The sequence below is a fragment of the Oenanthe melanoleuca genome, chromosome 1A (genome assembly GCF_029582105.1).
Source record: "Oenanthe melanoleuca isolate GR-GAL-2019-014 chromosome 1A, OMel1.0, whole genome shotgun sequence".
NCBI lineage: Eukaryota > Metazoa > Chordata > Aves > Passeriformes > Muscicapidae > Oenanthe > Oenanthe melanoleuca.
The window spans coordinates 38,561,865-38,578,866 of record NC_079334.1 but is presented as its reverse complement, the minus strand read 5'-3'; the positions used below and the strand labels follow the sequence as shown (position 1 = coordinate 38,578,866).

The window sequence follows — 17,002 nt, the reverse complement described above, 5'->3', positions numbered from 1 at the left end:
AAGTTGCAGAGAGTTAAGCCTTCTTCATTTAGAAAGCATTTTCATTGTCCCACTGTTTTATACATCATTTGTTGTTTGTAACCGTAGGAACGTGAATGTGAATCTTGCTAGTTGTAGGATCAAAGAAAGGGTGGTTGTTTCTACATTAAAATTCCTTTCTAAACCGAGGTGTAGTGGATCTACATTTGTCTGCTGACAAGAGTGCTGCTGAAGTTAGTGCAGTTAATAAAAAAAACGTTTTCTTTTGCAAATATTAAGATTTGTTCTTAGATTTTATTTTTTTAAAAAAATCTATATTGACTTGCACTTCACTAAGGTGTTGATCCTTAGTTTCTTTTGTATTGTACATTTCTCCTAAATGAGAAATCTTGCCATGAGTTTGATCTAATATGTCAACCTTTTTATTTCTCTTTAATTTTCCATTTATTACTAAATTAACGGAACAGTTTAAGCATGGTTGTGGTTCATAAATCAAGATATTGTCAATCAGTCTACTCTTGGGTGGGCAGCTCTTGATGTTTTGTGGATACATAAGTGCATGAGAGTGCATGAGCTCTCAGTGTGTCGTCTCTTGTTAAAAGAAAATGTGGAGTTGTAGAGCTTTGTTGTATGTATTAGTGGTTAGTAAAAAAGTGGTTTTCCTTTTTTGAATTATTCACTAAAATGCAAAACCTTCAAATTATTTCAAAGCAATTGAGTTGTTAAAGCAAGAGTTCATCAAGTGGCAAACACAGCTTTGTTTGTAAGGAAATAGCTGTGAAATTTGTTGACATGCAGAATTCTGGTTTAACTAAATGCTGCTACACTGCATTGTTAAATGCAGAGTTAGGGCAAAGGTTAATAGACGTCTCTTTGTTATTTGTCTTATTATGGACCTTGTTTTTATCTTAACTATTGCAGTTTTGTCATAAAGCTATAATGTTGGTATACCTTTTTTGTATTTTCAGGCCCTAGAGTAAATTAATTTTTTCGTTTTTGTTTTTTTGACAGTCAAGGATCCCTTTAGAGAAGAACTCCAAAAAATACAAGTAAGTAAAACCACTTAACATTTAGATTTTAATCTGTCACATGATTGTATAAAAACAATATAGATCTATTCAGAATGATGCAGTTTTAGTATAATTTGCAGGCAATAAACGCACTTTCTTATAACTGATTTTTTAATTCTTTTTTTCTTTGTGGGTAATATAAATAGGATTACAAGATTTGGCTGCGGCATGCTGGTTACTTCATATACAATGAAAATAGTGCATAATTTGTGTTGTAAAAAGAAAAGAGTATTGTAAATTTTGGGATTAAATGTAACAGTTTTTCACTTACCGTTTGTCTTCTCAACCTTGAAAGCACAGGTGGCAAGAGATTATTTACATGAAACCCCAGGATCTTATTTAGTGCTATGGAAGAGCAAGGGTTAAATTTCTTCAAAATTAATTTTAAAATTTGTCTTTTTCATTTTGATTCCATTCTGTTACTTGTTCCTATATTCACTTGTTTGTCTGAAGTATCAGGCTAACCATTTTTGAGATGTTACCATTGAAGCTATCTGTATTATTCTTAACTGTGCAGCATGCATCCAGGTGGTTCTCTCTTCTGACTTGAATTGTAAACATAGTGATCTGCTTTTGCTAGGCATATACAAGCAAGTATTGCAGGATAATCGTGGAGGATTTTGGGTGGTGCATTTTTTTGGTTTACTGTCTGGGATTTGGTTTTTTTGTTTGGTGGATTGGTGGGTTTTTGTGTATAGGATTGAACTCTGTGAAAGTTAATAATTGGGTATTAAGCAGGTGGCCTTGGCTGGTTTCTTGGATGGAAAATGTTTGAATGAATCTCTTGAACAAATTAAATTTCTTGAGGCAGATTCTGGTGATTCTTTCAAAATGACTTTACTAGTGCAGAGGGAGCGCATTTTGTGCACTGTATTCAACCTGAGAACCTGTTCTGTATGTTATTTTCTCCTGTTTCTACTGCACTGTTCCATAGTAATCCTATTCCATGCTTGAGTGTTTGTTAGCTACAAAGGTTATACTGTTCAATTCCTTATTTAATGTGGTCCAGCCCTTAATTAGGAGAAAAAGATTGGTCACAGTAATATTTCTCATGTTCGTCTCACTGTAGCTATTAGTGAAGTCATGGATGTACCTACTGGAAATAAATGGAACTTGAAGTATTCCTGGTGGTGTGTATGTGTGCTGGAGGACTGATTTTCCTCTTCTGCCATTCACAGTGTTTTCTGGCCAGGAAATGAGTTAGTAAGATTGGTTAGGTTCCTAAGGAGTATCAACTACATTAGCTTAATCTCAGTGTTGGTTTTGTGGTACCAGAATAGGGAGAGGTGACGCTGGTAATTGTTGATAGTGCTGTTGGGAAATAATTTGTCCATTATGAAGTTTTTTTTTTTTTCTGGTAGCAATTTTCTTACAGAAAAAAAATCGGACTATTCACATTTTGAAATTATGTCAATAGTACTGGTGCATCAGGGAATGAAGCCTAATATAGTTAGTTTTTTTTTTTCCAAAATGAGTATAATCAGCATATGCACAAACTGGAAAATTACTTTTTTGAGTATTTTTTTGAATGAAGACCGTTCAGTCTTAGCCATTAGTCTTAGCCTAGTATTATCCATTTGATAAAACTTCAACATTTTGGAATAGCCTTTAGTGCATGTAATTGTCTGTGTATGTTATTGCACGTTCTTTATCTTTAGATATTTCCACATGATATATAAATATTTTGAGGATAAATGGAACAAAGCACATCTGTACTACTGCTTTCTTTAACATAAATATGTTTTTCTCATTCTAGGAAGATGAAATAAGTCTCATGATGAAGAGCTTGTATGCACTTCATGATAAATTGGCACAAGTAGCAGGTAACACTTAAAGAATATTGTGATGTAACATTATGGCAACAACTACAAAAAAGTCTGTGGTCAGATAGTGATTTGCATTAACTGGGTCTCTGATAGCCATTAAGAGTTCCATGTTGGGAAACTTGAAATCCTGTTTCTAGTTAACTTAAGCTGTCTTTTTCCACCAATGTAGCACCTTTTGTTACAATGTTTGCTAATGAGATAGGCTCTTGAATATTGTGATCCTGTGTGCTTTTTGATCCAATATCTTATTACTTATTAATCTGATTTTGTTAAAAGACTTTAATTAAATTTGCTATATGTGAGGAGGACTGTGTGGGTATCTTAAAGGTGGTGAAAATCAAAATATTTTGCAGCAGTGATAAAGTGGTTACTAATAAAGTGAACAGTAGTGGTTGAGTAAGATTGCCTTGTTTGGCAAAATGTCCAGCTTAACAATATGAGTTATATAATGATGAAAAGTGCTGCATATATTAATGTGTCAGGGATAGTGTTATTGAATATTCAAAGTAAAAAATAGGGTGGTTTTATCTAGTCGTAAGGAACACAGTTTTAAACTGCACGCAAACTTACACATCACAGGAAATGGTGAAGTTAAGGCTGTGATTATAACTGTGGCATCTGGTGAATGAGAGTTACAGCTGAGTCTGTGTGATGACTATTAAGCTGCTTTTATCATCCTTGCATATTTAACCCATAATGTGTTCAGGAGATCTTACTGGTCTTTGTGCCAATTATTTGTTTTACATCAGCAAGTTTTACCAAGAAGGCTTTTCTATTGTTATCAGGTACTACAGACATTTTGCAAACATGAAAAAATGTGGAAACAATTCTGTGTCACATACAAAGCCAACAATGTAATAAGTCACGGCAGTATAAGAAATATGTGAGAAACATTTTGTTTCTGCGGCATTTACAGTGTCTGCTGTGAATAAAATAGGTGTTTGGACAAACCCCACACGTTTTGGTTTGTTTACATCAGAGAATCACAGAATGGGTCAAGTTGGAAGGAATCACAGTGGGTCATTTGGGCAAACCTCGTTACTCAAGCATCATCATCTCAGAGCGCATGGTGTAGGATTGCATCCAAGCAGTTCTTGAACATATCCAGCAAGGGAGATTGCACATGCTTCCTGGGCAATCTGGTCCAGTGCTCAGTCACTCACACAGTAAAGAAGTGTTCCTCATGGTCAGGTGGAACTTCCTGTGCATCCATCTCTGCCTATTGCCTCTTGTCCTATTGCTGGGTACCACCAAGAGCAGCCTGGATCTATCCGCTTGACATCCTCCCTTCAGACAATTATAGATGTTGATGAGATCCCCTCTCAGTTGTTTCTTCTTGTAGCTGTGTAGGTCCAGCTCCCTCCATCTTGCTCGTAAGAGATGCTCCAGTCTCTTAATCATTGTCTTCTGACATAGACTGTACTATAGCTGAGCATTCAAAGTGATTGTTGCTTTTCTTTGCTTAGATCATTGTCATGCTGCTTCCCTCTGTCTTTTGAAGAGTGTAGGAGCTTGCTGTTTGCTCAGTGTGTCATCTGGCCCTCCAGGGGCCATACAGTAAACAATGTGCTTGCATGGATAAAAAGGTTTGGCACGTAATTTCAATGTCCATGAAAGAAAGGGAGTTTTCTTTATTAGCTGGGGCTTACTTCAGTGCACATAGACATATATAAATCTTTACTTGGGTGCCTTATGAGGAAGAATTTATGTGCTCCAAGACAGCTGCTTGCTTCACCAGGTCACAAAGATGGATTATTTCTATTAATCTATTTCTGGCCAGAAGGATCTTCAAATGCTTCCTTTTGAAAAATACAACTATCCTTTCTGGTTAGGTGGTACTCCAGACTGAAGCTGTAATGTGGGATTACCTGGTTGCTCAGCAGAGTAGCTTTCATACAGTCTGAAGAAAGCCCTAAGCCATCTTAGACAGAAATTCTCCTCAATGCCAAGTTTCTTAAGATACAAGGGGGAGATGTCTGCCATACGTTTTTGAATACCATTTTTGAAGACCTGGCAGAATATCTGGAAGCAGTTTAAAAGGCATAAAACAGAGAAAGCTGCAAGGGACATGTAGGATTTAAGAGTGTTGATCTTGTGCACAGTGCATCACTTCAAAGAAGTTAAGGAATACAGATTTACTCAAAGTGGTGCTTTTCAGGTCTCTCTGCCACATACTTGGAAAAGTTTCTCTCATTTCATACTTGGCTATGAATCATTTGTTCATGTTATAACTATTAATATTAAAAAGGCAGGCTGGAAACTTGAAGTAGTCTGTTCTGGTAAGCTTTATTCAACATCTTGACTACCATAAAGATAGTCTCCTTAAAATTTGGTTTCTAGCTCTGTTTAATAAAACAGAACTTAATATTTTTACTGATCTAGTTTCTTACCTTGTCAACTTCAAATGGAGAGCCAGTGATGGGGCTTTTATTTTAGAAGGTAGAACATTAAGTTTTCTTAAGGAAGAAAATATTAGAGTAACAGTTCCTCAATTTTGACTTAATAGACCATGTTCTGTCTGTTGTTACCTAATCTGGACTGTGGCGTTCCTATATGATGTCAAATTATTTAATTATCCAATATAAAAATAGGTTGCCTTTAATGCATCACTATCCTCAGAATTACTAGTCTGCCAAACCTACAGTGAGTAATTTTTTTGCCTCACTGGAAACTCAGACCTGGGTGAGCAGATACTGCTTCTCCCTTGAGCTGAAGTTTGTGTTCCCATGTTCTTGTCTTGAATGGTTTAGCCATTCTTCAAAGCAGCAGCTTTTTATAAACAGTATATATTTCAGTACCCAAGACTTTCTGCTAACCAAAATGTCTGATTTTTTTGACATGTGCATATGAACTTTATTCCAAGAGTTACTTCATTGGAGTGACTTCAATATATCACATCCATTTTCAGTCAGACTTGCAAAATGAATAAATCAAACCACTATATTCACAAGAAGCAATACCATGGGTATGACCCTTTCTTGATATAAAGGATTTTTTAGGTTTCTTTTGCCTGGCATTCTTCAGTGTGACAGTCTGTTGGATTTAGACAGTTTCCTTCTTTTCTAAGGTTCTTGAGATGCAGAGGTGAATTAGGCTTTCATATGTAATAAGGCTTCCTGATAAATCCATGGCTGGAAGAAAATCCTGGCAAAACGCCTAATATTACTTAAATACTTAATTGTTAATTTCAAGTGTCAGCTACTGTATCTGATGGCTCTCATAAGCTCTCTGTTCTGTCACTTTCATTGATCTTTGGTTTTTCAGGTAATTGATACTGTGCTGTTTCCAGCCAGTGATTGAACAGCTATTTAGCAAGTTCTGGTGTTCTGCAGTGTTATTGAGCTGTTGAATTTGCCTTTGGAAGATTGTGCATTCTTACTTGCTCTTGGTCTACGTCTGCTTTTCTTGAGCTCCCTACTTTTGTGTTCTGCTGCAAGTAACCTGGAAACATGAGACCTACTAAACAAATGTTTTGTATGCTGCTTGCAGTTTGTACCAGCGGCCGTATCACATCAAGCTATAAGCTAGAGATTTGTGCTAAATCCACATCTTCTTTGAAATATTAGCTTTTCACTGTGTTTTGCTACCAAATGAGAAAATTATTTACAGTGTAAAGCAAATACTTCAAAATTTTTAATATTTCTGTTGCCTGTATATGCTGCAGCTCGTAAGTTAAATGCCTAAATGAAAGTCAATTTTAAATATTCTAGCCTGCATGGGAAAGAAGATCTGACTTGGTTTCTGTATTAGAAGCAGTTGAGACATAATAAATATTTCTTTAGAACTGAAGGTTTAGTTTCTTTTTGGTAGTATTTCTAGAAGAATTTAACTTTTTGAGTGGCTTGCCCAAATACACTAACATAAGCTAAAGTGTAGTTTTGTGATCCTGGCTGGGATGTGCTACTTTTTGCCTTCCTACAAAAGCAAATAGAAAGGTTGATTGCTCTTGGAATAAGTGATTAGTGCCCAAGGAAAGTTGTAAGCTCAAAGATCCATGCTTTCTGTAAGCTCACAGCAGACATTATAAAAGAGAGGCAGTTTTTACAAATACCTCAGATGTATCTAGCAGCAGGCTTGTGTAAAGTTTTTTGTCTGTGCTTCAGTTTTATTCCTGAATATAAGGCCTCAAATGGAACAGTTGGGAAACATTTTTGGCTCAGACTATGGAAAGTGGGTTTCCAGGCCAAGTGGTTAATGATTGCACCAAAGTTATTCAAAGTAAGCCTTCATTTGCAGAACTATTAGCTAACGCAGTGACTGAAATGGCATATAGGAATATCCTGCTGTTGCAGTAAAACAGAAGGTTGTCTGACTTGTGAAATGCATAACTTTCTGCAAGCTCTCAAATTCATGAGTTTCAGAAGAAAGCTGTTAAAGGGTTCTCAGCAAAAGATTTATTGGAACAAGAAACTGTGTCTCCAATAGCTTTTTGTACAAGACTGAAACTCCATAACTCTAATTAGCTGACTTCTTTTGAGAGTGGGAGACAACATGAAAGTGATTTTTATTCCTCTCCCCCCTGCCCCAGAATTGCTTGAGGTAAATTTGAACTGATGGGCCTTAGACAGCCCAGGCAGCAAGGGTGTTTTTAACTGTTAAACTTGTTCAGAGGGAATAGAGTTTGAAAAAAATTTCAGCAGCAGGACTGAGAGGAAACTGCTGGTTTCTGAAGATGAGACCAGAAGCTGTTAAGTCAGTGTGCTGGCTGGGTGCTGCATAAACATCATTCTTGGAAGAAGGCAAATAAAATTAGCATTTTAAACTACTAAAGTAATTCAGTAGTCCCCTACCTAAGGGAGCTTTTGTCCTGTTGTAAAAGGTGATGCTGTGTTCTCAAAAGGTGAAAAAATCCAACATGAACCCTGAAACTTGTTTTCAAGAATTCATATTTTTCAGTCTGTCTTCTAGTTGTATGTTTGGTTTGCTTTCTTGTCTGTGTGTTAACCTCACTCTTTTTATTCTCTGTCATTTATTTCATAACAGGGTTTTTCTGCTTATCTAGATAATTAAAAAAAAAACAACCAAAGAAAAGCTTCTTAGCAGAAGGGTCTCATCCCCCTTCTCTCACAAGCTGTTTTGTTCAAAGAATGACTGAAATGCTTTCTCTATATTGAAAAGTCCCCAGAAAGACTTCAAGTCTTACCAAACAAGAGAAAAGGCTTAAATATACCTGTCAGACTTGCTCATATCATACAACTTAGTATCAGATGTAAATTGTACATACAGCTTTTACAGAGATATGTTTTTAGTTTGTTATATTTACTCCATCAGTTTTAGATTTAAAACAATGTTTACACCAGAGACTGTATGAGTATGATGTATAGCTATCCTGAGTCTGCTAATCTTGAAATATTAAATCACTGATGATTACACATGTAAATTTTCAGGCTGTACAATTTATGCTGTACAAAAACAAAGTCTGCCTACATTATATACAAGAAAAGCCTGTAGCTCCAATTCAGGTGCTGAGTTCTAAAATTAGAGTGGGTTTTTATGAAAGTGGTGTCCGTTTTCAGCAGTGGTCTGTCTAGTTTTGCTATTACAGTAGATTCAGGCACTTTGAAAGTCTTAGACGTTGCATGCTAATTTTCAAGTGAAACAGCTTGTAAAGTTTTCTGCTCGGTGCTTGATTGAAAATACATGCATGCACACAGGCTTAGTTCCAGCAGCACTTCTAGGCCAGTTAGCATATGAGCACTCTTGAAAACACTGTACTTATTTCTCTGTATCCCAACAGTAAAAGCATCCCTGTTAGGCTAATGTGCTTGCTATGCCAAATTCTCTTAAATCTGTTGAAGTGTACTGAACAGCAGTCTGAGAAGGACTTAGGCTTCATAGAAATATGTATTTCTTTGAAACTCCAACTGAATGAGGCATGAAGGTGCTTCTCCATAACTTGCTAGTGTGTCCTGACTTTTGCTCACATTGCCTTGTATGTGTAGGGAACTAATACTTGAAATTGCTCTTTTTAAAGTATGTTCCAATATAAGTGAAGGTTTGCATTTTATAGAAGCACAGGTATCTTAAATTTTCTTAGCCTTGCTATAGCTTTGGGAATAGTACAACTTGGCGTAGATTCAAGAAGGTAAGGCAGGCATAACACTGAGCCAGTGAAAGACTGGGTTTGTTGTTTCGTATTTTATTGTTTTGGCACAGTAAAAGGATAGTTCCAGGTGCCAAGATTTAGAGGTTTTTAAAAGAAATATCAGGGAAAAGACTGTGACTTGTGACTTGTCACTGCTGACATCTTCAGAAATGATGGCCTAGTGGTAGGTGGAAAACTGGTGTTAGACCTTTTCCTTTTCTGTATAGCATTGTGTTGATATGACTGTCACTACTTTCACTAGTTTTTTTTTTTGTGTTGCATGAACCTTTAGTTTAGCAGAGAAAACCAGGGAGATGATGGCACATTGCTCTGAGAACTGACTATGCATATAAATACCTTATTTCCTGGCTGCTTCTGTGCACATTCCAAAACCACTAGGAGATGGTAAAAGCACCCATTTCAAACCATGGTGGAATTTTGTGGATGCTCAGGAAAGCAATGAGTTACCAGAATAATTTAGGCCAATCTAAAGCGCAGTAACTTCATAGTGCCTGAAATATTTTGGATGTATTGCAACTGGAACTTGGTCTCTATAGAAGATAATACAGGTTTTAGAGTTAAAGAAAAAAATATCTGGAAGCTGAATTAGGGTGCAGTAACTTCTATATGGTAATGTCCTTCTGATAGTTCTTTCTGCTGCTTACTGTTCTGCTTTTGGTGTAAATACCGAAATACACTTTCTGAGCAGTACATGGGATTCTATTGCTGTGATTTATACATATTGTTAGCTCTGAAAATCATCAGGTTTTTAAACTTCTTTTGAAGGAGAAATTTGTGCAGAGATTTTTTCCATATTTTTAGTGGAACCTTTGAGGATTGCTGTACTGCTATTGCTGCTTGTGTAAATTTTGTTAACCATAAGTGTTTAGGTGATGTTGTTTTATATAATGCAGTAATAAATAGATCAAAATAAAAGTCTTCATTTTACCAGGGGAACATGAATGTGGCAGCTCTATTCAAAGAAACCTTACCGTCCAGGAGGCAGCTGCATATTTAAAAGTAAGCAAATGAGTTATTTTTCATTGATTGTATAGAATGTTTGTATAAGTTATAATTTGTAAGGCCTGTTTTCATGTCTAATGTATTGAATAAAATTTGACTAAAATAATTAATATTATTTGGAAATGATCGGAACTGATGACTTGAATACATGCTACATATGATTTTTATTTGGGGATGTAGTGAGAATTTGTGGAGAGGGAGGGTAAAAGAAAGTGGCTAAGTTGCAATGAAAATGTAGCTGGTAGTGCTTCAATGACATGCAGGGCTATTTTCTCTTTCATTAAAACAGCAGGAGATGATTTGGATTGGTGGGAATAGTTGACCAACATGAAAATAATAAATTTGTAATAAACTCAAATAACTAGAAGTTTCTCCAGAAATCACTATATTGGTTTTTGAGACTTAGTAGAAAAGAATACTGTTTTCCTTTACTTGTGGAAAAAAGGTTGATGTATAGATCTGTGCAAGCAGCCTGACAGACAGCAGCTGTTTGGAGAGGCTATTCAATAATGCTTTAAATACAAATGGTCAAAAAAAGGCCTTTTTGTTAATTTGATCGCTGTGCAGTATTATGAGATCCCACTCTCTGTCATTCCCCTGCCTCATTCCCCAAATAAAAGATGACTCTTGCCTTGTCTGGACAGCTGTAGGGTTTATTTTAGCCCATGTTGGTGTACCCTTCAGTGGAAAACTACTTGAAGCTTTTAAGAGGCAGTGTGTGTAAGATTTCTTTGATTGAATGGGGAGGAGTTAAACTCTGATGTATTTAATATACAAATATGTAGAAAATTTGTATTTTGGCAGACATGTATGTAGGGGCAATGCTTTAGAGCATTCCAGAGAAGCTGCTAACACTGGTTTATGGTTTAACAATAATAATCTTTATCTGTTAAAATCAGTGCATTGTGGAAAAAATTAAGGTGATGCCCTAGAGCTGATTGTCTTGCCTGTCTGTTATGCTGAAAGAACTATATAATTGTTTACTGTTACCATAACTGTATTAGCTCTGCTAGGAAGCTTAAATTTAATATGAAATTTTTTTGCTTTGCAGAAAGTTTTATTTAACCATACAGTTGCTTTGCAGAATTTCTGCGTTCAGTGATAAAATTTTCAATACTTTAATCTCAAAGGTAAAATAAAACCATTACGTAACTTTGAAATAAAACTTTTGGGGGACTATAATTTTAAATACAACAGTAACTTCCATTTTCACTTTTCTCTTTCTGCAAAAGAACATGCAAGATGAGCTATGGAGAAAGTGTTAGCTTAGATAGCCATGAATATTGTTCTGTTAGAGTTGATATCAAATAATTTTTTAAAAAGTCAATAGCTATGTAGTGATGTCAGTTCTTGATCTACAAATACTGGATTTTTAAAAAAGTATCTATTAAAACTATATTTACTCAAGCTTCTTAAAATAGAATGGAGCATGGAACTGCTTTTATAGGAGGCATTTCCAGTGGAGTTTGGATCTAGTTGGAGTTTCACTCGGAGTAGATTTCCAGTAACCGCCGCCTAGTGGCTGAATAATTTTTACTTGCACTAGGTTAGAGTTGAGAATAAAGCAGTGAATGTGCCTTGGCTTTTCAAATAGCCCTTAGTTTGAGGGATGCTGGTGAGTCTGTGAACTGCTCATAGCATAAATGGATTTACTTTATGCAGTGAACACCTACTCAAAACCTGAAGAATCAGGAACAAAAAAATAAAGTTTTGACTACTAATCCGTGCAGTATCTCAGGGTTTTTTGGCATGATAACTCCCTGGTTGTTTATGAAATTACTAATTAATATTGTATTTTGACAGAATTTAGATCCAGAATATGAAAGTGTACTTAACACATCATTACAGTGGATCTTGAACAGTGGGGAAGATGTTGGCATCAAGTAAGTGGTGTTTATTTCTTAAGTTAATTTCTTCTAAGAGAGTGTATCCTTTCTCATTAGTACTGTATATTTTTGAATAGGTGTCTCAGCAATGATCCTAATGAGGTGGATGTCACTAATGTGACAGATGTGAAGTATCTGGAATCCACTAGTCCAAAGATGTCTTTCAGGTGTCGTTTCCGCCGTGCATTTGTTAATGTAACTCAAAGATTATCAATATTGCTTTGGGGTAAGTTAATAAAACAGTCAACCTTCTTTTGTTGTAACTCATATTTATCTCAGTGCATGGGGGAAAAAAGCAAGCTTAGAGAAAGTTTTTATTCAATCATAAAACTTAGAGTTTCTATCAGTATCTTGATTAAATTGGGGTTTGATTTGCATTTCTGTTGCACCACAGTATTTCCACACTGGTTGTTATCATCTGCTTCTATAGTCAGCTGAACATATTCATTCTTTAGGAAATCTTCTTCCCTACCAGAGCAATCTTGTGGCATTCAAAAGTTCCATGTTGAACTGATCAGAAAAAGCAAACTGTTCAATAAAAGGATGATAGCCTTAATTTTGAGGATATTTCACTGTTGTCCCAGGAAGTTTAAAAATTAACTGCAGAAAAGATGATCTGGGATACTCAGCTGTTTTTAAAACAATGCAATGTTTTTTCTAGAAGTAACTGCTCTTTCAAGTGGGAGGGTCTGTGTTTCTGTGTAAGAATATAAAATACAGACAGCAAGTGCAGTGTATTTCACTACCTTTGAAATGTACAGTGCTTGTTAGGTAGTTCAGTCTAACCCTGTAAACTCTGTTAAATATCCAATGCTCTAATACTGTTTAAAGATTATTATGCGTGTTAATGCAGGTGTAGCAATGGTTTGGGGAGTCTTACACTACATGAAATACCGTTGGGCAAAAGAAGAAGAAGAAACAAAGCAGATGTATGATATGGTGGTGAAAATCATAGGTATGGCTTGTTCAGTTGTGTCTGATCTATCTGTAGCAGCTTTGTATAAGCTTTCAGAATACTGGCATTAGTTCAGTTATGTTTCTTCCTGTTTACTAGTAGTCATGCTGTTAGAGTTCTTGGTACAGTGTGATCCATGTGTTTTGTTTCTCTTTTTTTTCATACCCCATCCTTTAAACCTAATCAAAGCTTTTGACTTAAAGCTTGTAATTTGAGAATTGCATCCACATGGCTATAAAGTTGCCATTGACTTGGTAGTATTTTGTGCTACTATTGAATGCAAATATAAATGCAATATTTGTTTACTGAAGAATGGTGGTACACTTTGCTTTTTGTATCTTTTTTCAGCTAAATTCAGTTAAAATATTCACTCCAAAAATGTGTGGTAGCTCTCAATACCATCTTTAATGGTATTTCATAGAAAAGGCAGTTTTTTAATTAATTTGAGTAGAAATTACATTGCTAAAATAGTGTGCATAACTGAGCTCTGAAATCCACTCTTTCTGTTTGAAGCCACAGTGTTTGCAGTAGGTTGTGTTTGTAGTTTTTAAGCTCTTACTTAAGTTGTTCTATTACTTTCGTTTAAGGTAGTCACCATAAATACAGAGATAGTAGAGAAATAAGAACTGTTTGATTTTAACTATGTGCCTACCTTTTTTGTCTGCAAAACAAGTTTTGTTGAAGTGGAAGGGAAACACTTTTTTTTCAGAGATGGTCATCTTTGCTAATGCTTAAAAAGTACCCATCAAGAGTAACTGTTAAGAACCTTTACTTCAAAGTATTCTGGGATACATGGATACATTGTTTGGTTAATTTGCCTTAAGAATGGTTTGGAGAAAACAATGTTTCAAAATGCCAGAAAAACATAACTGTTGGAATTAGAAGGGTGTTCAGAGTAGTTGTTAATTATCAGAAGTGATACTTTTGTTAATGTTTTCATGAGCTACATAGTTACCAGTTTTTTATGGTGTCCTCAGATGTTCTAAGAAGCCACAGCGAGGCGTGTTCAGAAAATAAAGAGTTGCAGCCTTACATGCCAATTTTACATGTGCGTGATTCTCTAATACCACCTCAGGACAGGTATGTTCTTACTAGAAGTACTGAAAGGAGGGAAAACCAGTAAAAATAAATTGGTCAATTAATTTAATTTCAGATAGGAATAACTTAATTTCTTAATAGTTTGCACAGTGTAATATTTTGGAGATTCCTATTGGTACAGGTGGGAGGAAAAGCTTTGTATTTCTCTTACATGGTGGATGTGCAGGTTGTTGTAATGCTAAGTTTGTAATTCTTGCTTCAATTTTTAAGGAGGAAGATGAATAAAGTCTGGAACAGGGCAGTTGACTTTCTTGCAGCAAATGAATCTAGAGTTCGTACAGAGACACGAAGAGTAGGTGGAGCAGAGTTCTCGGTTTGGAAGTGGATGCAACCTTCTGCAGCGTGTGACAAAATTTTAGTAATACCATCGAAAGTGTGGCAAGGCCAAGGTAATGAAGATATATTTTGCAGATATAATTGTCTTAATTTCTGCATCTGACTTAGAAATGGTACACTGTTGCTTGAACATGAAAGGCTTGTTTTCTCTCATGCATTTAAGGATTGTTATGAACTGTTAGTGGTATTTCTCTATTTTCTTGTTTTATGGATTTTTTGGTGCATCGTGTCTGCCTTGTTTTCAAGGAAAATGAGCTTTTCTGTTATAGCTACTGCAGAAATATGCTGTGGGTATTTAGCCAAAGTGACATATTTCTTCCTTTTCATTAATTTAAAAAAACAACTCTTTAGTTGGGCAAATTCTAACATGCCTTGCACTTACTGGAAGCAATGTAATTGATTGTATCTGACAGCAGGTAAATTGGATCTTGCAGACTTAAGTTTGCTATTGTTAAGTTGTCAGTAAGGTGCCTAAAGACAAAGATGGGAGGAAGAGATGTTTATTTCAGAAAGGAAACTGCAGGGATAAAAGACTCCTCAATTAGGAGACCGTGCATTTGGAACTTCTAGTAGTGTTAGATGTTCTAGCTCTGTCATAAACGTTTTTCTGCACTGCATTTGTTTTGTAGTCTGTGTAGTGTAAAAGATTTCCTTTAATAGAGAAGGCAGCTTGTCACACATGGATTGTGCAGTGGTCTGTCACTTTTCAGTTTTATCATAAAACCAAGTGGCAAGTAGTTGCATGTCTGCAATGGTCATATGTTCCTGGTTTGTTTTCTTTCTACCTTTCTTCATGTTAAGCGTCAGATTTTGGTTTGCCCTTTTTTTCTGGTCAATGAAAAATTAAAACTATAGGACTCAAATTCTGATTTGCAATTAAAAAATAATGGTCATTTCTATCTCTGAGTGTGAAAGTAAGTTATATCATTATATACTTCTCAAACTTATACTACTGGTTTTAGCATTCTATTTCTAATTTTAAATAATTCATTGGAAATGAGGGCTGCTTTTTTTAAAAAATACTGTGTGAATGCTACTGCAGGCTTGAGGTTCTGTGTTTTTCAGTAGTAATAATGTGGCATTCTGCTGTGACAACTGATTGATTTCTCCACAACAACAAGAAGAAGCTTGTTTTCTCAATTTCTTAAAGTTTTTATTATTCAGGTGTGTATATGAACTTTATTCCAAGAGTTGTGGAACCTTTTCTTTTCAGGACATTGTATGTTAGGGATGTGCAAGTGCTTTAGTTGCAGTACAGAAATAGTGGATTTTGTCAACAGCTGTTTCTGTTGCATCTCTATAGTATTGCCACAACTGAATTTCAAACACTTAAATTGAACACAGCTTTTGCAAGCTATATATAGGTATTGTGAATCTGAGTCTTCTATACAGTATATTGCTCAATGCAGTCTGGGAAACATCATGCTCTAGTTCTAATTTACTACTCATTTGCTCTCAGTTTTTCTTGTCCTGTTTGATATAAATCAGTCCATGACATTCTGTCCTGTATTAGAAATCAGATTGGATCTCCTCACCTGGAGATGCCTCAGTGTGTGATAGCTCAGGTGGTGTTTTGCTGCCTGTAATATATATGCAAGACTGTAAACAGAACAGTGGTCTCCAAAACTTCCTAGAAAGTCAGCTGCTGTAGTAGCTACTGTTACATACCATCCCAGTTTAAGCATCTGATACCTGCTTCAGCATATTGCAAATGTGGACAGAGTAACTTAATCTCTCAGCTGTGGCTTTTGTATGTATGTTCCTTAGGGTATGTGCTTAAGACTCCCTGTTTCCTATTGAATAGGATGTATCAAAATCCTGTTTCAGTCCTTTTAATTGCAATTTTCCTAATTTTCTTGTTATTTTTGGAGTCTAGCAAAGATGTCTGAAAACCTGAAATTGCATACTTCAGCTCTAACAGAAGGGCGTGGAAATGGGGTGGCTGAAATGACACTGGGTTATTTGGGCTCTTGACAGTCAGCAGGCAAAGGCAATCTTCACATTCAAAGGCTCTTTCTATTTTGCACTCCTGTTCTGATGACTGTTAGAAATAGTTCCATTGCATAAGTCTCATGCTTTTTGCACAGCTCTTTCTTTCCTGTTCTTAGGAATTCTACATGTATATGTTGCTTTCTTCCTTTTGTGGAAGTATACATTAACTGGAATTTAAGTTCATACTCCAGTTCTGATGTTTGAATGTAGAAGTTCATAAATCTAAATATTCTTCAAGACACTATGCCCGGAACAGACTCAGCATATAGAAAATCATAATGAATTCTTGGGCCTGAATCCTGTGAACAGCTTAAAGCTTGCAATTTTTAAACCATCTGAGATCTGGTAATACTCTCTAGCAGAGAACAGCACCTGAGCATGTGCAATTGAAGAAGAAACCCTTTTCAGAAAGGCCTGACAGTGTATACAAGGATATCCATGAAAGATAGTGTGCATTTTAACTGTGGGACCTGTAGTTTGTGTGAGATCTAATGTTTGCTGTCTGTTAGCAGTGTGTTAAAGCATCACTGTGGCATTTTGTCCAGTCTTTCAGGATGCAGCCTCTGTTTTGGCAGTTTGTTTTGGTTTTGTTCTTCTGGATCAGAATAAATTCAGGTGCCATCCCTTTGAAATATTACCTATGGGATACAGTAGATAGATATATTTGTTAAAAAGAAAAGGGTAGGTAAGCTCATTGTAGGATGGACAAATGTGATGTTTTGAAAACAAAGTACAAGAGAGTAGTCAACTGA

The 17,002-nt window shown here is 35.8% G+C and overlaps 1 protein-coding gene across 1 annotated transcript in view; it reads left to right on the top strand.

Moving 5' to 3' along the window:
• Positions 1–17,002, top strand: part of LEMD3 (LEM domain containing 3) — a 42,263-nt gene that overhangs the window by 16,401 nt on the left and 8,860 nt on the right. Inside the window, exons 2-9 of the mRNA XM_056516340.1 lie at positions 991–1,028; positions 2,806–2,872; positions 9,913–9,980; positions 11,787–11,866; positions 11,947–12,095; positions 12,723–12,824; positions 13,802–13,904; positions 14,133–14,311. Coding sequence (XP_056372315.1) covers positions 991–1,028; positions 2,806–2,872; positions 9,913–9,980; positions 11,787–11,866; positions 11,947–12,095; positions 12,723–12,824; positions 13,802–13,904; positions 14,133–14,311 — 786 coding nt within the window. The remainder of the gene's footprint in view (positions 1–990; positions 1,029–2,805; positions 2,873–9,912; positions 9,981–11,786; positions 11,867–11,946; positions 12,096–12,722; positions 12,825–13,801; positions 13,905–14,132; positions 14,312–17,002) is intronic.